Source organism: Carica papaya, chromosome 6 (genome assembly GCF_054855325.1).
Source record: "Carica papaya isolate Zhongbai chromosome 6, ASM5485532v1, whole genome shotgun sequence".
NCBI lineage: Eukaryota > Viridiplantae > Streptophyta > Magnoliopsida > Brassicales > Caricaceae > Carica > Carica papaya.
In genome coordinates this window covers 30618866-30635321 of record NC_142314.1, presented here as the reverse complement: position 1 = coordinate 30635321, position 16456 = coordinate 30618866, and the positions used below count along the sequence as shown (strand labels likewise).

General features: G+C 32.8%; 2 protein-coding genes across 2 annotated transcripts; one reads left to right on the top strand and one right to left on the bottom strand.

The window, feature by feature from the left end:
• Nucleotides 1–1943: 1943 nt before the first annotated feature.
• On the bottom strand, nucleotides 1944–3513 carry LTPG1 (glycosylphosphatidylinositol-anchored lipid protein transfer 1). The gene is made up of 2 exons (XM_022044928.2): nucleotides 2947–3513; nucleotides 1944–2302 (listed from the first exon to the last, which is right to left on the bottom strand). Exons 1-2 carry the CDS (start codon nucleotides 3290–3292, stop codon nucleotides 2094–2096), a joined length of 555 nt encoding a protein of 184 aa, XP_021900620.1. The 5' UTR covers nucleotides 3293–3513; the 3' UTR covers nucleotides 1944–2093.
• Nucleotides 3514–11861: 8348 nt separating this feature from the next.
• On the top strand, nucleotides 11862–13029 carry LOC110816656 (glucuronoxylan 4-O-methyltransferase-like protein (DUF579)). The gene has a single exon (XM_022044941.2). It carries the CDS (start codon nucleotides 12033–12035, stop codon nucleotides 12888–12890), a length of 858 nt encoding a protein of 285 aa, XP_021900633.1. The 5' UTR covers nucleotides 11862–12032; the 3' UTR covers nucleotides 12891–13029.
• Nucleotides 13030–16456: the final 3427 nt, after the last annotated feature.

Below are 16456 nucleotides of genomic sequence, written 5' to 3'. Positions count from 1 at the left end.
TACTGCACGATTTTGTGAATCTGATGATATACTTGCCTTGTTGGATGCTCGTTACGTGTTTAAGTATTCATGATTATGTAAGAAACAGAAAGCTAAAGAAAGATAAAAAGGTATGTGAATTGGTAAATGGATAAGTTGACAGCCTCACTAGATATCCTGGGAGATGGTGGACGGACCGGCTCCATAGGGAACCCTACCGGGAACGTTGTCTGATACCGGACGGGGTATGGAGACTTTAAATGTTTTGGTGCTCATACCAGACGGAGTATGGGAATGGTCCGCTTCACCCTCATACCGGACAGTGTATTGAAGTTTATTGTTTTGGCGCCCATACCGGACGGAGTATGGGGATAACCCTGGAATTAAGTTGTTAAAGTTAACGGTTCACGTGTAACGGAGATACCTATGGATCCCATGGATACTGGTAGGCTGATAAAAGAGGGAAATTGTTGTTTGACGAATGAAATATAAAAGTATGATATTTGCTATCTTACAGAGTATGTATGAATTCATAATATCTTTGATGTTATTGTTTTTATGGGTCGTTTTCATAAATCTCACAGAGGTAAGTGGACAGTAAAGAGTTTTATTATTGATTAATAAATTTGTTGAAAATTGTGCTCCATTGGTCGTTTTTATTTTTTTACCAACATTTACTTCTGTGACAGTGATATAGTGTGACGTCTTTACTGGGATAGTGTAGCTCATTCATTACTTAACCTTTTCAGATCAGAAGAACTTGGTTCCTAAGCCCATTCCGCAGGAAGACGGCGAGTAGATGCCTAAATATTTTATAGATTTCCTTATAGTATTTCATTTCTAATATTTTCTTTAGTTAACTTATTCTTTCATATTGTCAGTACATTTCGGTTATTGTGTAAGAGATATTAATCAAAACTTTTTATTTCGCTTCCGCACTCAAAATTTTTATATACATTTTCTCTTAAATTTTCGGGATCGTTACATGGCATGTTGTAGATATTATTCATAGCTCGTAAATTTAATATGATTTATTATTTATTTAATTATGTGACAAATCATATTTTAAATCTTTTTACAGAAGAAGAGGAAAATAAAGATGATCATAAAATAAATTAAAAAAAAAAAACTCTCTTAACTTATTGAGACAATAAGTTGCTACTAAAATTTGGTAAATAAGGTTGTACTTCACCAAGAATACGATGATCTAACAGTTAAAATCTATATATTCTACTTAAAGATTATGAATTTAAATTTTACTTGAGTATATAAATCTCGTAATTTTATGAATATATTACATGTAGGTAGTAACTAAATTATAATCGTCGATTCAATCTTAACAAATATTAACAAAGTCATTACGTCTCTAAGCTAAAATAATATTTTTGTAATGACTATATTTCTTTTTTCTAGAGAAACCGGATGTTTTTGCACTTATTATAATTTAATTTTTATTTTATTATTATTTTTTAAAAATATTTTCATTTAAAAAAAGCTAAAGCAACTATACCATATTTAAATATATTTTTAAAAAATAACTATCACTGATTAATAAATTTAATAAACTACAATAAAAAAATATAGTTAATACTAGTATTAATTTATGAATCATTAATTTAATTAGTTAATTAAATTATTTTTTGAGTTATTTTAAAAGTATTTAAACTTACTGAATCATTTAATCTTTACACTATTAAGTAAATAAAAAAATAATAAATAATTTGGTCCAAAAATTCACATAACACCTTAAGCTAGCTAGCAATAAATAGTAATCTTAAAAATATTTATAATATAATATTTTGTATTAAAATTTCAAGAATTTTTCTAAAATTAAATCCTGACTTCAAGTAATTAATCAAATTTAGGGATGCTAATTGGGGTTACCCACCACACCATTCCGCCTAATCAACATTTAATCAAATATCTATATATATATATATATATAATTAAATTAAAAGAAAATATTAAAAAGCGATGCGAGTTCGAACACTGCATTTGAGGAAATATATAAAGCGAAGATAAAGTTTGGAGAGAGAATGAGAAAGCAAGAAATTCAGAGAAATTCAGAGAGAAGAGAAGACGAAGTGAATGAGAAATATTACAGAAGAAAAAGTCTACGTCAGTGCATAGAAGAAGACGATTGCGAAGAAAGAAACGAACAGCTTCAAGTTGTTGGTGGTGGTTCCGACGCCGGCGCCCGCACCGGAGATGTCTGATGGTTTCGGAGTTGCCGGTGTGTTTGATGAATTATTACTACTGGTGTTATTACCAGTAGCATCGAACACAGCTGCGTCTGGAGAGCCAGGAGGTAGCCCTAGTAGCTCTGCACATATACATACACACACATATATATATATATATATATTAATTTGCTATACATAAAATTAATATAAATAAAAAAATAATTTATAAATTCTTAGATATCCAAATAAAGAAAAGAAACGTGTAATATCCTTTCGAAGAAAGTCACGCATGATGCGTGTTTTTTTCTTATAAGTTTGTTTTATGATTTTCATTTACTTTTTTTAATTTTTAATAAAAATTAATGCTTTCCCTAATTCATATATATATTTTTATATAAAAACCAGTTTTTAAAAAATAATAATAATAATAACTATTTATATATGCATGATAAATAAATCTACTAAAAACCCTAAAAATATTTTATAAACAAAAAAAATAAATAAACATGCATGGATCATTGATTAATTCCAGTAATTTATACTAATTAGGTATATTCAGTTTTTCCTGCTTAACTCTAAAACAAGAAATAAAAAAAGGACGGAAACGGTGCCGTTTTAGCTGCAAGAATCGGGCATAACCGCAAACAAATAATGAATGACCAGAACTCAGGCGATGGCAAAGCAGAAGTTGAGAGGAAAAATGAATAAAAAGATTGCAGCTGGAGGTATACGTATATATGTGTATATATATAGAGACAAAGAGAGAGAGAGAGAGAGAACTGACTGGGACAATTCGAAACGGTGGCGTTTTTGAGGTGGCAAGCAGAAGGAAGTTGAAGGAGCTTAGCCTCCTGTATACCTAAGCTCCTAATGGTCTGACCACCACTATGAGTCTGTTGAATGATAAAGCACAAACACTTTGGGTCATCTTCCTTTATCCCTTCCACCGCCGTACAACAATCCTTCGTCGGCACCGTCGCCTTCCCCGTCGCAAACTCAAGACACGACATCACCTTCTGAAAATCATCCTTACATTCCTCCGCCGGATTATCCGCCGCAGAAGCCCACGCCCAACCCCACACCACCACTAACCACACCATCAGCAAACCCTTTACTCCTCCTCTCCCCATCTTCTCTCTCTCTCTTTCTTCACACCTTCTATTCAGACAGAAACACTATATGAACGAAGAAAAAAGGAAAGTTGGGTTGGATGTGTTACACAGCTTGAGATCTTGACTGATATAATGAAATTAAATAGGAAGAAGGTGTTAGATATTTACGCGGAGTTTCAGAATTAGTGAGAACATGGTTGAGGAGTACGGGAGTAAATGTTGATGCAGAGAGATATAAATGGGGTTGTTGAGGCCGCAGTTACGTAGCTGGACTTTTACGAGGAGGAAGACAAGGAGCGGCTTCTGTATTAAATGAGGTGTCTGCTTTTGAGCTGCAACGTGGCAATCAATCAAGACGTTGCCTTGGTAAGCTGTCGTGCAGAGACTGCTTTACTTTTGGACGGTCAGGATTAATTTCCACTCTGGACTATTTTCTTTTTAATACAAAATTAATTATATTTTAAGAAATTAAAAATGAATAATCAAGGGCAATTTTATAAATTAATTAAAAAAGTTTTCACATATTTGTTTGACACGTGTTCAACAGGGAAGCTGAAAACGTGTCAGTTGACCTTTTGACTTAAATGTCCTTGGTTTAGTAAGATATTAAAAGTGGAGAGCGGAGAAATTTCTCGCATATTATGTACTTAATTCCGTATTTAAATCAAATTACTATGAGTAGTTTCAATTATATTAATTGATACTAACATGTAAAAAGAAAATATGTAACGGCCCCGAAATTTTAAAATGGAATGTATATTAAAAATATCAAATGCGGAAACGAAGCCAAAATTCGATTAACATCTCTTACACTAAAACCAAAAACGTGCTCAAAATATAAAAGATCAAACTAACTAAAAGAGATATTCGAAAGTAAGATATGAATATGACTTTGGAGTCTTTAGGCGTCCCCTTCGTCGTCTTCTTGCGAAACGGGCTCGGGAACAATGTCTTCCTGATCTGAAATGATTAAATAAGGAATGAGCTACACTAGCCCAGTAAGGACATCACGATATCTCACCATCACGGAGATAAAGGTGGGTAGAAAACACAAAAAGACCAATGGAGCATAATTTACAATAAACTCATTTATCAGTAATAAAACCCTTTACCATTCACTTACCTCGGTGAAATTCATAAAACAATATGCGAAAGCAATAACATTATCATAATCATGAAATCATATAAACTGTGTAACATAATACTCATCACGCCCTTGCAATTCAATCATTTCACAATTACTTTTCCTCATTCACCAGCCTACTAGTATCCATGGGGATCCATAGGGGTCCCGCTACCCGTTACCCTTAATACTTGTAATCAGATTCCAGGGCCGTCCCCATACCCCGTCCGGTATGGGCGCCAAAACTGTAAACCTCAATACCCCGTCCGGTATGAGGGTGAAACGGGCCGTCCCCATACCCCGTCCGGTATGGGCGCCAAAACACATAAGATCTCTATACCCCGTCCGGTATGAGAGACCACAATCCCGGTAGGGTCCCCTACGGACCCGGTCCGTCCACCATCTTCCAGGATATCTAGTCAGGCTGACCCCATTACACAATTATCAATTTATACAATCTTCCATTCTTCTTTCCCTCAATCAGCATCATCAATTCGCATTTAGATAAGCAAAACAGTAATTCATGCCAAACAGACAACATACAGTATCGGTATTTCAGTCATTCAACCAATAATCAATAAAACAGTCAAATATGCACACGAAACTATAAAATGAAAACATCAAACCTCATACTGCATTTAATACTGAAAATTAGATCAAACAATAACAGACCAACATTGTATCAGACTCGGGCTCCATTGGCAACCTCAATCAATTATACATCTATAAAGTCTGAAAATACTGTTTAATTATTTATTAAGCTTTAATACCGTGATAGGAAATAGGGTGAGGGGTCCTTACTCGTTTCGGGGTCCGAACATGGCTTCACAGTGCGTCTACAAGCTGTCCATAATTTTCCCTGAATTTTTCTCGGGGAACTAAAACGCACTACTGGTACCTGCACGTGTTCCAAAAAAAATCCCAAATTAGGCCCAGAGCCCCTTTCGGCCCAAATCGCAACTCCGGCACGGCGGCTCCGCCGTGCTCCGGGGACGGTGTCGCCGCTTGCGGCGGCGGTTTGCCTCGGGTTGGCCATTTTCGGCCGAATTCGGCCACACTCGCATTGGTTCCTGTGATAAAACAACCCTACGGCCCTCGGGGGGCCAAAAATTTACGGAAAACCGAAGCTTACCGGCGGCGGTGCTCTCGGGTGCGGCGGCTCTCCGGTGAAGTTCGTGTTTTGGTGATTCGGCTCCGATCAACCTGTAGAGAAAAGAATGGTGATCACGGTAATATAAAAATTGCATTAAACGGAGGCCGGGAAGGGCCTCATCGGAGGCAAAAACCGAGAAGGGGCGCGGCGGTGCCGCTGGCTTTCGGCCGTTTGGCCGGGATTTTGGCTCCGATTTGGCCACTGGGGAAATCAGCGTGGAAAAACGAGTCGGGGGTATGAAATTTACCTCGATCGGCGGTCGGAAATCCCTCCGGTGCGGCGGCGGGTGGCGGCGGCCGGCTTCTGGTTCGTCTTCTCCGGCGAGCGACAGGCGGGTAGGGTTTGTGGTCTGGTGTGGGGGTTCTATTTATAACCCTTTGCCCTTTTGATCTCAGCCGTCCATTTTATTTTAATCTGGGCCGTCCGTTTTTGATTAAATCTGGGCCGTCCGATCGCGCCTACGTGGATCGCCAACGTGGCCCGTTTCGGAACGACGTGGTCTTGCCACATAGCAGGACCCGGATGGCCGGGACTGCTGACGTGGCTGCCGACGTGGCTTTTTTTTTTTTTTTTTTCGGCCCCGTTTTTGGGCGCTACAAAATATAAGTTTTAAAATCAATGGTTAAATTTATAAATAAATTATTAAATAAGATTAACTTAAAATTAATTATTATAATTTCATAAAATATATAAATAAACATTTAATAAATAATAGTAAAAAAACTTTATAAAGAAAATAAAAGATTGATTATGAACAATTTAAACTATTATATCAAATGTATTAATTACATATCTTTTTGTTATAGAATTGAAATACAATTGATATATATGTACAATTTTTACTTTTTTTATAAATTTAAAAAAAATATCAAAATATATTTATGATAATTGAATTTATTAATAATAATTTTTATTATTATATTTTAATTTTTATAAAATATAATAATTTTATAATTTATTTTAAAATTATTCATTTCATAAAATTAATTTTTTTTTATAACGATTTTCTATTATTTTAGATATTCTTTTAGTTATTTTTAACTGTTATGAGTGGATAAGAAAAATAAAATATAAAATTAGTAAGTCATTCACTCAATTGCTATAATTAATAATAATATTAAATTAAAATTAAAGTAATTAATAAATTTATAAATCACAATTATTCATAAAATTCATAATTAATAAAATTAATAAAAACAAACAATTAATTTTAAGTTGGGTCGGATACTGAACCGAATCAAAATTTTTAATTCCCTCATTTTATAAAACACGATGATGGTATATTACTATCAATTAATTGGTTTTATATTTAAGCTTTTTTTTTTTTTTTTTATAAGGCTAGTGAATAAAACAGAAGTTTAGAAAAGAGGATATAATAATAATAATAATAATAAAATTAGAAATAAGTGAAAGTACAAGGAAAAGTCATTGTAGTACATTAAATTTTAGTTGTTTTTAGTTTTTATATAAATTTTTCATATGATATGTTATATTATTTTAATTAATTTATATAAATATATGTATTCTTCATTTTTTATTTAAGTATTTACCTTAACTATAAATAAGTAACGATATTTACATTAAAATTATATTATTTTTACAAATTAATAATAATAAATGAAATATTATTATTTATTAGCATCTTAATTTTGTATTATTTAAATATAGTTTCATACTATTAATTTATATATTATTAGCCCAACTAATTAGGTTACCCAAGAGCATATGATACGGGCTTTATTAGAATATATATATATATATATATTGATTTTAATAAAATAGTAATGCAAATATTTAATTTTAAGTTTTTTAGAATTTTGTTGAGATATATGCATTTTGGATACATTTGAAAACAATTTTAAAATGAAGGTGCCAAATTAGAAATCAACGAGGACCCATTTGAAAAAAAAAATTGAAAGTAGGGGTGTCAGATCGCAAAAAAAAGAGAAAAGCGACCACATAGGACAGTCACGTTAGCAGCACGACTAGTCGTCGTGCGTCGTGTGGCGGACAGGCCAGTACGCATTCCACGTGGACAATCTGCGTGCCAAGCGATCCAATGACCCATGTTCACTCTCACGTGCACGAACGGTCCAGATCTATTCTCCCATTAGGCGCGATCGGACGGTCCACACGTTTTCAATCGAACAGTCTAGATCCTTTCTCCTATCAGGTGTAATCGGACGGCTGAGGAAGCACTATGCGAACTTGGTTAGACAGCCTAAGTCAAAAGGAAGGGAGTATTTAAACTCATCTTTTACCAAAACCCGAACCCTAGTCGCACACTTGCTCGCTGGAGAAGAAGAAGAAGGGCGGCTAGAGGAGAATCCAACAACCGTTGCCACCGCACTGGAGACCCAAATCGATGCCATTAAGTGCGATTTTCTCCCGTTCATCATGTTTTTTCATTCTAAGCTACCTAAAACCCATCTTTATGCAGGAAAATTAGAGGAAAAGCCGTAAGTGAAGGGCAGAGCTTGGTTGAGCCGCTGCACTAGAAATCAAAAAATGCTCTGATGAACCTGAAATCCTTTTCCGTTCTTTCTGTTTTTCGACCCTGGGCCATCTAACGTGTTTTTCTGGTGCAGGGTGACCAAAAAAATCACGAGTCACGAAGGAAGAACAGCGGAGCCTGGCTGAGCTGCCACGCCAGAGATCGAAAACACAGGTAAGTCTCAGTTTTCTTCTTTTAACCACCAACAGACACTACCTAACCATGAATTGAATAGGTTTTTAGCCAAAACTGGCCTGACCGAGAGGAGGAGGAGTCGTAAAAGGAGGAACCGGCGGTGGAGCACGATGACATCGCCGTGTCGGAACCCTAAAGCAACCCTCAATGAGATTGTTTGCCCTTTTGGTCGTTTTTCATGTATTTTCACGTTATTTTGACATAAGTTTTGATTTCAACATAAAAACTCAAGAAATTCAGGAATCGAAAATTATCGAGAAGCATAGTGAAAAAGACAATATTTGAGATAGCGACCCAGGGTAAAAATTCTTTACCCATTCTCCCTGTTACGGTTAAATTGAAGTAGACTAATAAATAACTTAAATTTTAGTTAATTGGTGGTCCTTTAATTAATTAAGTATAGGTGACCAATGACACAAGTAACTGGTTAGTCTATACTTATTTTGAGTTTTAATTGCAGTATTTATTTCTTCAAACGTTTATTATATCTATTCACTGTTCTGCTTACTTTAATTTATTCACTTTAAATCTATGGCTAACGTGGTAAGGTTTCTTAATCTCTGGTGTCTAGTCGCTCCATTGTGTGTATAACATGTTTCCATTAGGATAATACATTTTTAATCCATGTACCTATCTTAAAAGGTGCACTCATATAGTTGTGATATAGATGTACGGGTCTCTTAGATCTAAATAGTAGATATTAGAGAGTATATGCATGAATACATTGTGTCAAATAAATACGACTTACTGAGTGCCTTGGGAGAGAGTGTACTGATTTGGTGCATAGGGTAAACCCTACTGTGAACGTTACCTTCAATCGAACAGGGCTGAGAAGTCCCATACCAGAAGTGGTTGATAATTATTTTAATTACGCTCATACCAGACGAAGTATTGAGTCGATTGTATGTTTGACACCCATTACCGGTTGCAAATAGGATGTTCAATTGTTTACTTTCCAGTTATTTCTTTGATTTTTTGTTGTTATTTTAGAAGGGTCATTTCCGTAATCCTATTGGGTGTTCTGAATTATTGTGTAAGGAATGTAAATTCTAACACTATTATTTTGCTTCCGCAATCTATTTATAATTAATTTTTTTTAAGTTCCGGATCGTTACATATATAATAATTATATCATAATTAAATAATCTGCAAATCTTATATAATTTAAAAATATATATATCAAGTCCGCTCCGAGTTCGGGTCAAATTATAGTTTGGTAAGACCCACTATGTACCTACTTCATTATCATCTCCAGTGCAGATGCAATAAGGAAATTTTTAACGATAGTAAGTACTTGGGGGGGGGGGGGGGGGGGGGTGCAAAAAAGAAAATGACTTTGCAATGGGCTCGGATTGAGTGAGTGCTGGGGGTTGAAGTTTTGGGCCTTTAGAAAAATAAGATTGGCCCTTTCAAAATTGTAGGTTGTAGGAGAGCAAAATAAAAAAATTAAATTAAATTAAAATCTTGATTTCCAGATCACAATAATTGACTGATATACATATAATTTTATAACTCAATATTAATTTCCAATTAATGAAATATTTTCTATTATAAGTTGACTTGACTTTTGGTCCCCAACCGAGTGAATTTAGCAAAAGATTCCCTCTCTTTGTTGCTTTGACCATTTCCCATTGACTTTTCAGGACTACTAAATGTATCATGCGATGCCCATTTTTCACTTTGTTAACCACAAAATTAACAAGTTTGCTAATTTCACGTTACAAAAACAAATTAGTGTTAAAATTTGTTTTTTTTTAAAAAAAAAAAAAATTATTATTAACTTATAATTGCTCCTAAATCATCTTAAATTACTTTAAACTTAAATACCGTGTTTATGATTGGTTCAATTTAATTTTATTATTAACCATCAAAGCAACCCAAAATTTGGAGTAATTTTTAACCATTGCTCGTTGAACAGCAAATTCGAGCTTTAATCTAGGGTTCACGTGATCTAATTTTACTTTACTCGTAAGATGAAAGTATAATTACTATAAAAAATAATAAATTTAATAAAAATTTCTTTAAAAATATAAAGATGCTTCGACAACAACGAATGTACCAATCAATTTCTAGAAATTTAATTTTATAAGAATTATAGTAAAACTGCCATAATAGAAATAAAACAAATTCTTCGTAACCTATATAAAACATGTTACTTATACTATTCACGATTGATTAAAGTCCCCCATCATTATAATATTGTAGTAATATCATTATTTCTTTTGTATCTTTCCTTGTGGTCCTCTTTGTGTCCAAAAGTCAACTTTTTATTTCAACATATAATAACAACTATCCAACAATTATGAGAGTAATCAAATGAATATATAAATAGAAGTGTCATATGTGCAATGTACGTAACATGTATTCCAATATATTAGATTTATATAGGCACATCTTATCTTTAAGGTGTTGATCAAAACTCATTTAAAACAATATTCGTACCAGTACCACATAGTAATACAAACATAACATGTTTGAAATTCATACAGTAACATTCATCATGAATGTGAAAATATATTTACATACGTCGAATAAAGAGTAATTTTTTATTTATTTAATTGTTTTTAAAATCACATTTAGAAATATTTTTAATTTAATAAAAATTAAAAAGTTTATATTTTAAATTATGTTAAAAAATGTGAGGTTTTTTTTTATAAAAAAATAATTAATATCATAAATATGATTTTTATTTTTTAAATACATTATAATATACACGATAAATAAGATTTTTATATCTTAAATTATTATTCAGATAACTATACAATTAAAACTCGTTGATCTTGTGTAAAGTTCTTACTGATCTAATGATAGATTAGATAATGCTGGATTATTATTATTATTTTTTTAGAAAAAAAAAAAAGATCTTTGACCATTATGGTAATTTTCTTGTTAGTAGTGTTATTTAGAGGGTCAAATATAAAACTAGAAATAATTAAACTTGTAGTTTGGTAGATACATTGTTAAGTAAGAAAACTAGGTTTTATTTATTTTAATTAAGGTACAATGTCTTAATCCTAATAAGCTTTACTCTTTTAATTATTTATTTTCAAAAAGTCAATCTAATTAGCATTCTACATATATATACACATATATATATAAGTACTTTGAAAATAATTATTTTCGGTTATGTTTAAAAATATATAGAAAATTAGTGAAATTAATTTATTAGTCCACAACTATTTTAACTAAAAGATGGAGAGAATTGTTTTTTAAGATAATAAAAATTAATATCATGAAGATTTTTCTGTATAAAATATTTTATATTCTGAATTTAATAATATGAGTTGGCCTTTAAAATTGTAATGTAATTTTATCTTTCAACACATAATATTTTCGTTCAAGAAAAGAAAAAAAAAAGAAAAAAAAAAAACCTAAAATAAAACCCAACATTTAAAAACTACATCGATCAAAGAGAATACTCAAATTCGTTCCCTAATTTTTTTAAAAAAGAATTCAACTAAAAATCAAGGTAAAGAGAAAATCTCAACGGTAAAAAACATACCACGTGGCGGAAAAAGAGAATATCAGAATGCCGGTTGGTCCCACTAAAATTTCCTCCAATGGTGAAGCGTCGAGTAGCAGAACACGACAAAACATGTTTCGAAAACAAATAGGAGAAAAAATCACAGCAGGCTTCGTGCATCCCACCTCCTCTCATGCTGCATCTTCGTCTTCCTCTTTAAAGAAATCTTCATGTATGAAACACAAGAAATTTTCAGACTTCAAAAATCTCTACTTTAATCTCTCTGCCAACTCCTTTCATTCTTATTGAAAAAAAAAAAAAAAATTCAATATGAAGACCAGATCGTTGTTATTGGAGAAGCCGTGGTTCTTAGTCGTAGTGCTTTTAGGTTTAGTCGCCGGCGGCCTCTTAATCTCCGTCATCATTGGAGACGCCGATAAGTCTTTCTTATGCTCAATGGCTAGCGCCAAGGCTCGAGCCGTATCCGAATACGAAGCCACGCCGGTTCAGCTTCAAGCCATCGTCCACTACGCCACGTCGCGCGTGACGCCGCAACAGTCGTTTGGCGAGATCTCTGTCTCCTTCGCCGTCCTTAAAGAACGAGCTCCCTGCAACTTCCTGGTCTTCGGGCTAGGCCATGATTCCCTCATGTGGACATCGCTCAATCCACGTGGTAACACGATATTCCTCGAGGAGGATCCTAAGTGGATAGAGACCGTCCTTAAAGACGCGCCTACTCTGCGTGCTCATCACGTACAGTACCGTACTCATCTCTCCGAGGCCGATGATCTTCTCGCTTCTTACCGGAGAGAGCCGTACTGTTCGCCGTCGAAAGCCTATCTTCGTGGGAACACCGCCTGCAAGCTCGCGTTGACCGGTCTTCCCGATGAGTTTTACGAGACGGAGTGGGATCTGATCATGATCGACGCACCGAAAGGTTATTTTGCGGAGGCGCCGGGGAGGATGGGAGCCATCTTCTCGGCGGCGGTCATGGCGAGGAACAGGAAAGGATCCGGCGTGACGCACGTGTTCCTGCACGATGTGGATCGGAAGGTGGAGAAGGCTTTTGCAGAGGAGTTTCTTTGCAGGAAGTATTTGGTGAAGCACGTGGGTAGATTGTGGCATTTTGAAATCCCCGCTGCCAACGCGACCGTCGCCGCCCGCGATCCGGGCGATCGGTTTTGCTAGATTGCGCCGAGGACGACACTGTTACTTTCGTTTTAATTATTATTATTATTTTTTATATAAAAAATTTATTATCGTTTTCTTTTTAAATGTCTTCGGAATTTGATTTTGAAAAGTTTACTAGAGCTGGCATATCTTTTTACCGCGGTATAGAATTTTACAGTACATATATCTCTATCCCTTTTATTTAATTTTATTGGATTTGGTCAAGTTGAGTTCTGATCAAATTATTAAATATCTTTAATTGGATAATATTATATATATATTTGAGATGAAGATGTAGTGAAGAACTCAAACTCAAACTCAAATACCCAGGGAATTACAATGCTTATAGTTTATTTATAATATTCTGATTTTTTTTTTTTGTTGTAATAATAAAATAATACAGTCTTACAAACATACCCTTTTATTTTTTTTTGATAAGTGAAAAATAATGTTTTGAAAAGAAAGTGTAAGGTGTAAGTTAACCAAATTCAAAATACAAAGGGATTTAGGGGCGGAGTGTTCAAAGTTTGGATTTGGAGATGGACGGCGGATTATTTGGCATCTATTACTAAGTAATAATGTAAGTTGTTTTGTCCCCACATTGGCTGGTATCTTTTTCGGTTCAAAAGAAGGCATATAATCCTAACTAACAATGTTAATTAATCGGCTATTTCGGATAATAATTTCTCTTTTAAAATCACAAAAAAAAAAAAAGAATTACGTGAACCCAAAATAAAACTCTCACTCATACGAAGGTGACTAATAGTAATTACCGAACCAAATGCGGGTGTTTATTTATAATAATCTCTTAGTAATATGATTAATAGGTCCGTATAAAAAATCAGTTTGAATTTATAGATTTGGTTCGAATCAAAAAATCAGATTAGACTATTTCTTCCTCTAATGTCGTTATCACTTCCTCTACGGTTTGATCTTCGCATCTTGTCAGTGTATCAAAATTTAAATGTACCAATTTTGTTGACTTTGACTTTTATTCATAAAATTCTTTCATCATCAAGTTTTGATTGGAATGTAGTTTAATCGAACTTCATAGGTCTTTCTTAATAGTTAATCTTTCCATTTTTAGATATTTATTTCGTTAGAGAATGTATATAATAATAAATCAACTACTGATATTATTATTATTATTAAAAGAAAAAAAAAAGAGAAATTAAAGATTTTTGTAATTATTACAAATATGACATCTACTTGGATGCAATGTTAGCAATAATTTCTTTTTCCAATGAATTATTATTATTAAAATTTAGAGATTTTAATAAGTGGATGAGTTATTTAAATGAATTTCAAAAGTTCAAAGTTTTAATTGAATATAAAAACTGTTGAAGGATTTATTTAAATAAAAATAAAAAAATACATGGTATTTTTGGAAGAAATTTTACTATTTCACATCTTCAAAAATTACAGTTTATTTTTATAATGTAGTCGATTTTACAAAATAAAACTCCAGATTTATTTATAATATTTTTTTTACTGATATTTTACTATTAGAAAAGTACATGTACCATTTTAATAACTAACATGAATCTCACATGTTTTTAAGAATGTTTTATATTGAAGATTCTCTAAAATTTGTAAATAAATAAGTTTCTTTGAGAGTATATATTAATTGGAATATTTAGAAATTTGATCGGTTCATTTTGAATCTTCTCTAAATAATTATAAAATAAATATTTAAAGTTTAAAGATAGAGTCTATGAAAAATTTCAAACTTTAAAAATCTTTTTGTCCCGTACCACCCAAGATGAGACAAGTAAAAACTTATAATTAGTAAGATATTAGAGAGGTTTATATTTAATGATTTACAAGTCCCACACTTATCTCACCCCTTCCTCACTATATATATAATCAATAAAATTTTAAATATACTCAAATTAATAAAATTTTGATTAATAAATGTTCAATATTGTATATATATAATGTTAGTTTATATTTTATCGAATATTATATTTAAATATTATTTTAATTAATAATTAATATTTTTTAATTAAAATTATTTAAATATTCTAAAAAAAATTTAATTTTTTTTTTAAAAGATAACTAAATCAAGTAACAAATAGAAAATTTTACTCTAAGAACGAGGAGTGGATGAATTTAGTAAATGGAAACAACTATGAGGATTGGCATATAAGCTTCATGCCCGCCCCATACCTATATCTACTTTAAATTATTATACTAAAAAGAATGAAAACAGCAGTTAGAATATCATTCGAACACTTCCTGCTTCACAGTAGATGAGACACTTTGTGTGGTTGCTGCAGTTAGATAGATTCATCCCTAATGAGGGGCGGAAGATAAAACATATCCCTGATAACAATCTTTACCCTAAATGCTAAACTAAGTTGGAAAGTATCATCCAACTAGTACTACTTAAAGAAGGTACAGAATAATCTTATTGAGGATAATAACTCTAAATATTTTCTTATTTGCTTCTCCTAATAGTTAAGTCAATTAGAGTCTCAAAGAAAATCTAATAATTCGTAAATTGAATCAATTTTTCAAACTACAGCATAGCTGCTTGGGAAGAAAGTGAATGAGTGTTCGTTTGTGATAAACAAGTATTCTTTGCAGCCCTTATCCCATAATGACATTACTAGGATTGCCCTGGAGTTTCAAAAAATCCATATATACCCGAGTTATTTGGAGAAACAGTAATACAAATTATACTAACAGAATACCTTTTAGTTGCCGGGAAGGGAGGAAGGAAGGATCTGAAAGCACGTTCAAAGTACTATATCAAGTTCAGCATAGGTTTGTCTGCGAAAGGTAACCTTTCGGCTTCTTGCTGCGAGTAGTCAGCTCCAAGATAGTTGTGAGGGCTAGATTGCACAGAATTTGTAACCAATGCTGTTGTAAATTAGGAAACAACGACAAAGACTTGGGGGCCTGGCCATAAAGCTTGCAAGGGATCAAAGCATAGAAAGGCCTATTGTTGAGATATCTCTTTATACGTGAGAAACTAACATAAAATTTATGGAGGAGAGTGCCTTAAATTCGCTTATGGGTCACTATATCTAAAGTTTCTTTAAGTGCAGGGCGGAGGACAAATATTTTATTTATATAGGAACTTATTTACCAACCACGTTTCTTGCTTGCATGACTCGTGTATTTCTTAAGGGGCATTTCCCATTCTAGATTTTTCACTAAAAAGACTGAACATCAATCATTATTTTGAATACATGTGATAGTGGGCTCCTAGAAAAAAAAATTTAGGCTACTGACCTTTTCCGATCTCTACCCAAGAAAGAAAAAAAAACTAGACAAACTTAGAAAGAAGAAAGTTTTTTTTGCTGTGTTTTGATAAGACAGGAGACTTAAAATCAACTACATATAGCACTATAGAAAAATCATTTTACTTTGTATTATGACAAAGTAAAAATACTATGCATGTTTATTTCAAGGTAGGTCCTATCATAATAAGAAGCTCAGTTTATAGTCACAACAATTTAACTGTTATTATTTTTTTATAATGTGCATTCCATACACTAACCCCTTGCCTACTAAACATCATGCCCTTCCTGATCGTCTACACCATTTTCACTTTTTTTTTTTTGTTTTTAATAAAT

Coding starts and splice junctions, on each gene's coding strand:
- LTPG1 (XM_022044928.2), bottom strand. CDS start 3,292: ATGGGGAGAGGAGGAGTAAAGGGTTTGCTGATGGTGTGGTTAGTGGTG. Junction 2,303..2,946: donor CACCGTTTCGAATTGTCCCA/GTCAGTTCTCTC, acceptor GTATATGTGCAG/AGCTACTAGGGCTACCTCCT.
- LOC110816656 (XM_022044941.2), top strand. CDS start 12,033: ATGAAGACCAGATCGTTGTTATTGGAGAAGCCGTGGTTCTTAGTCGTA.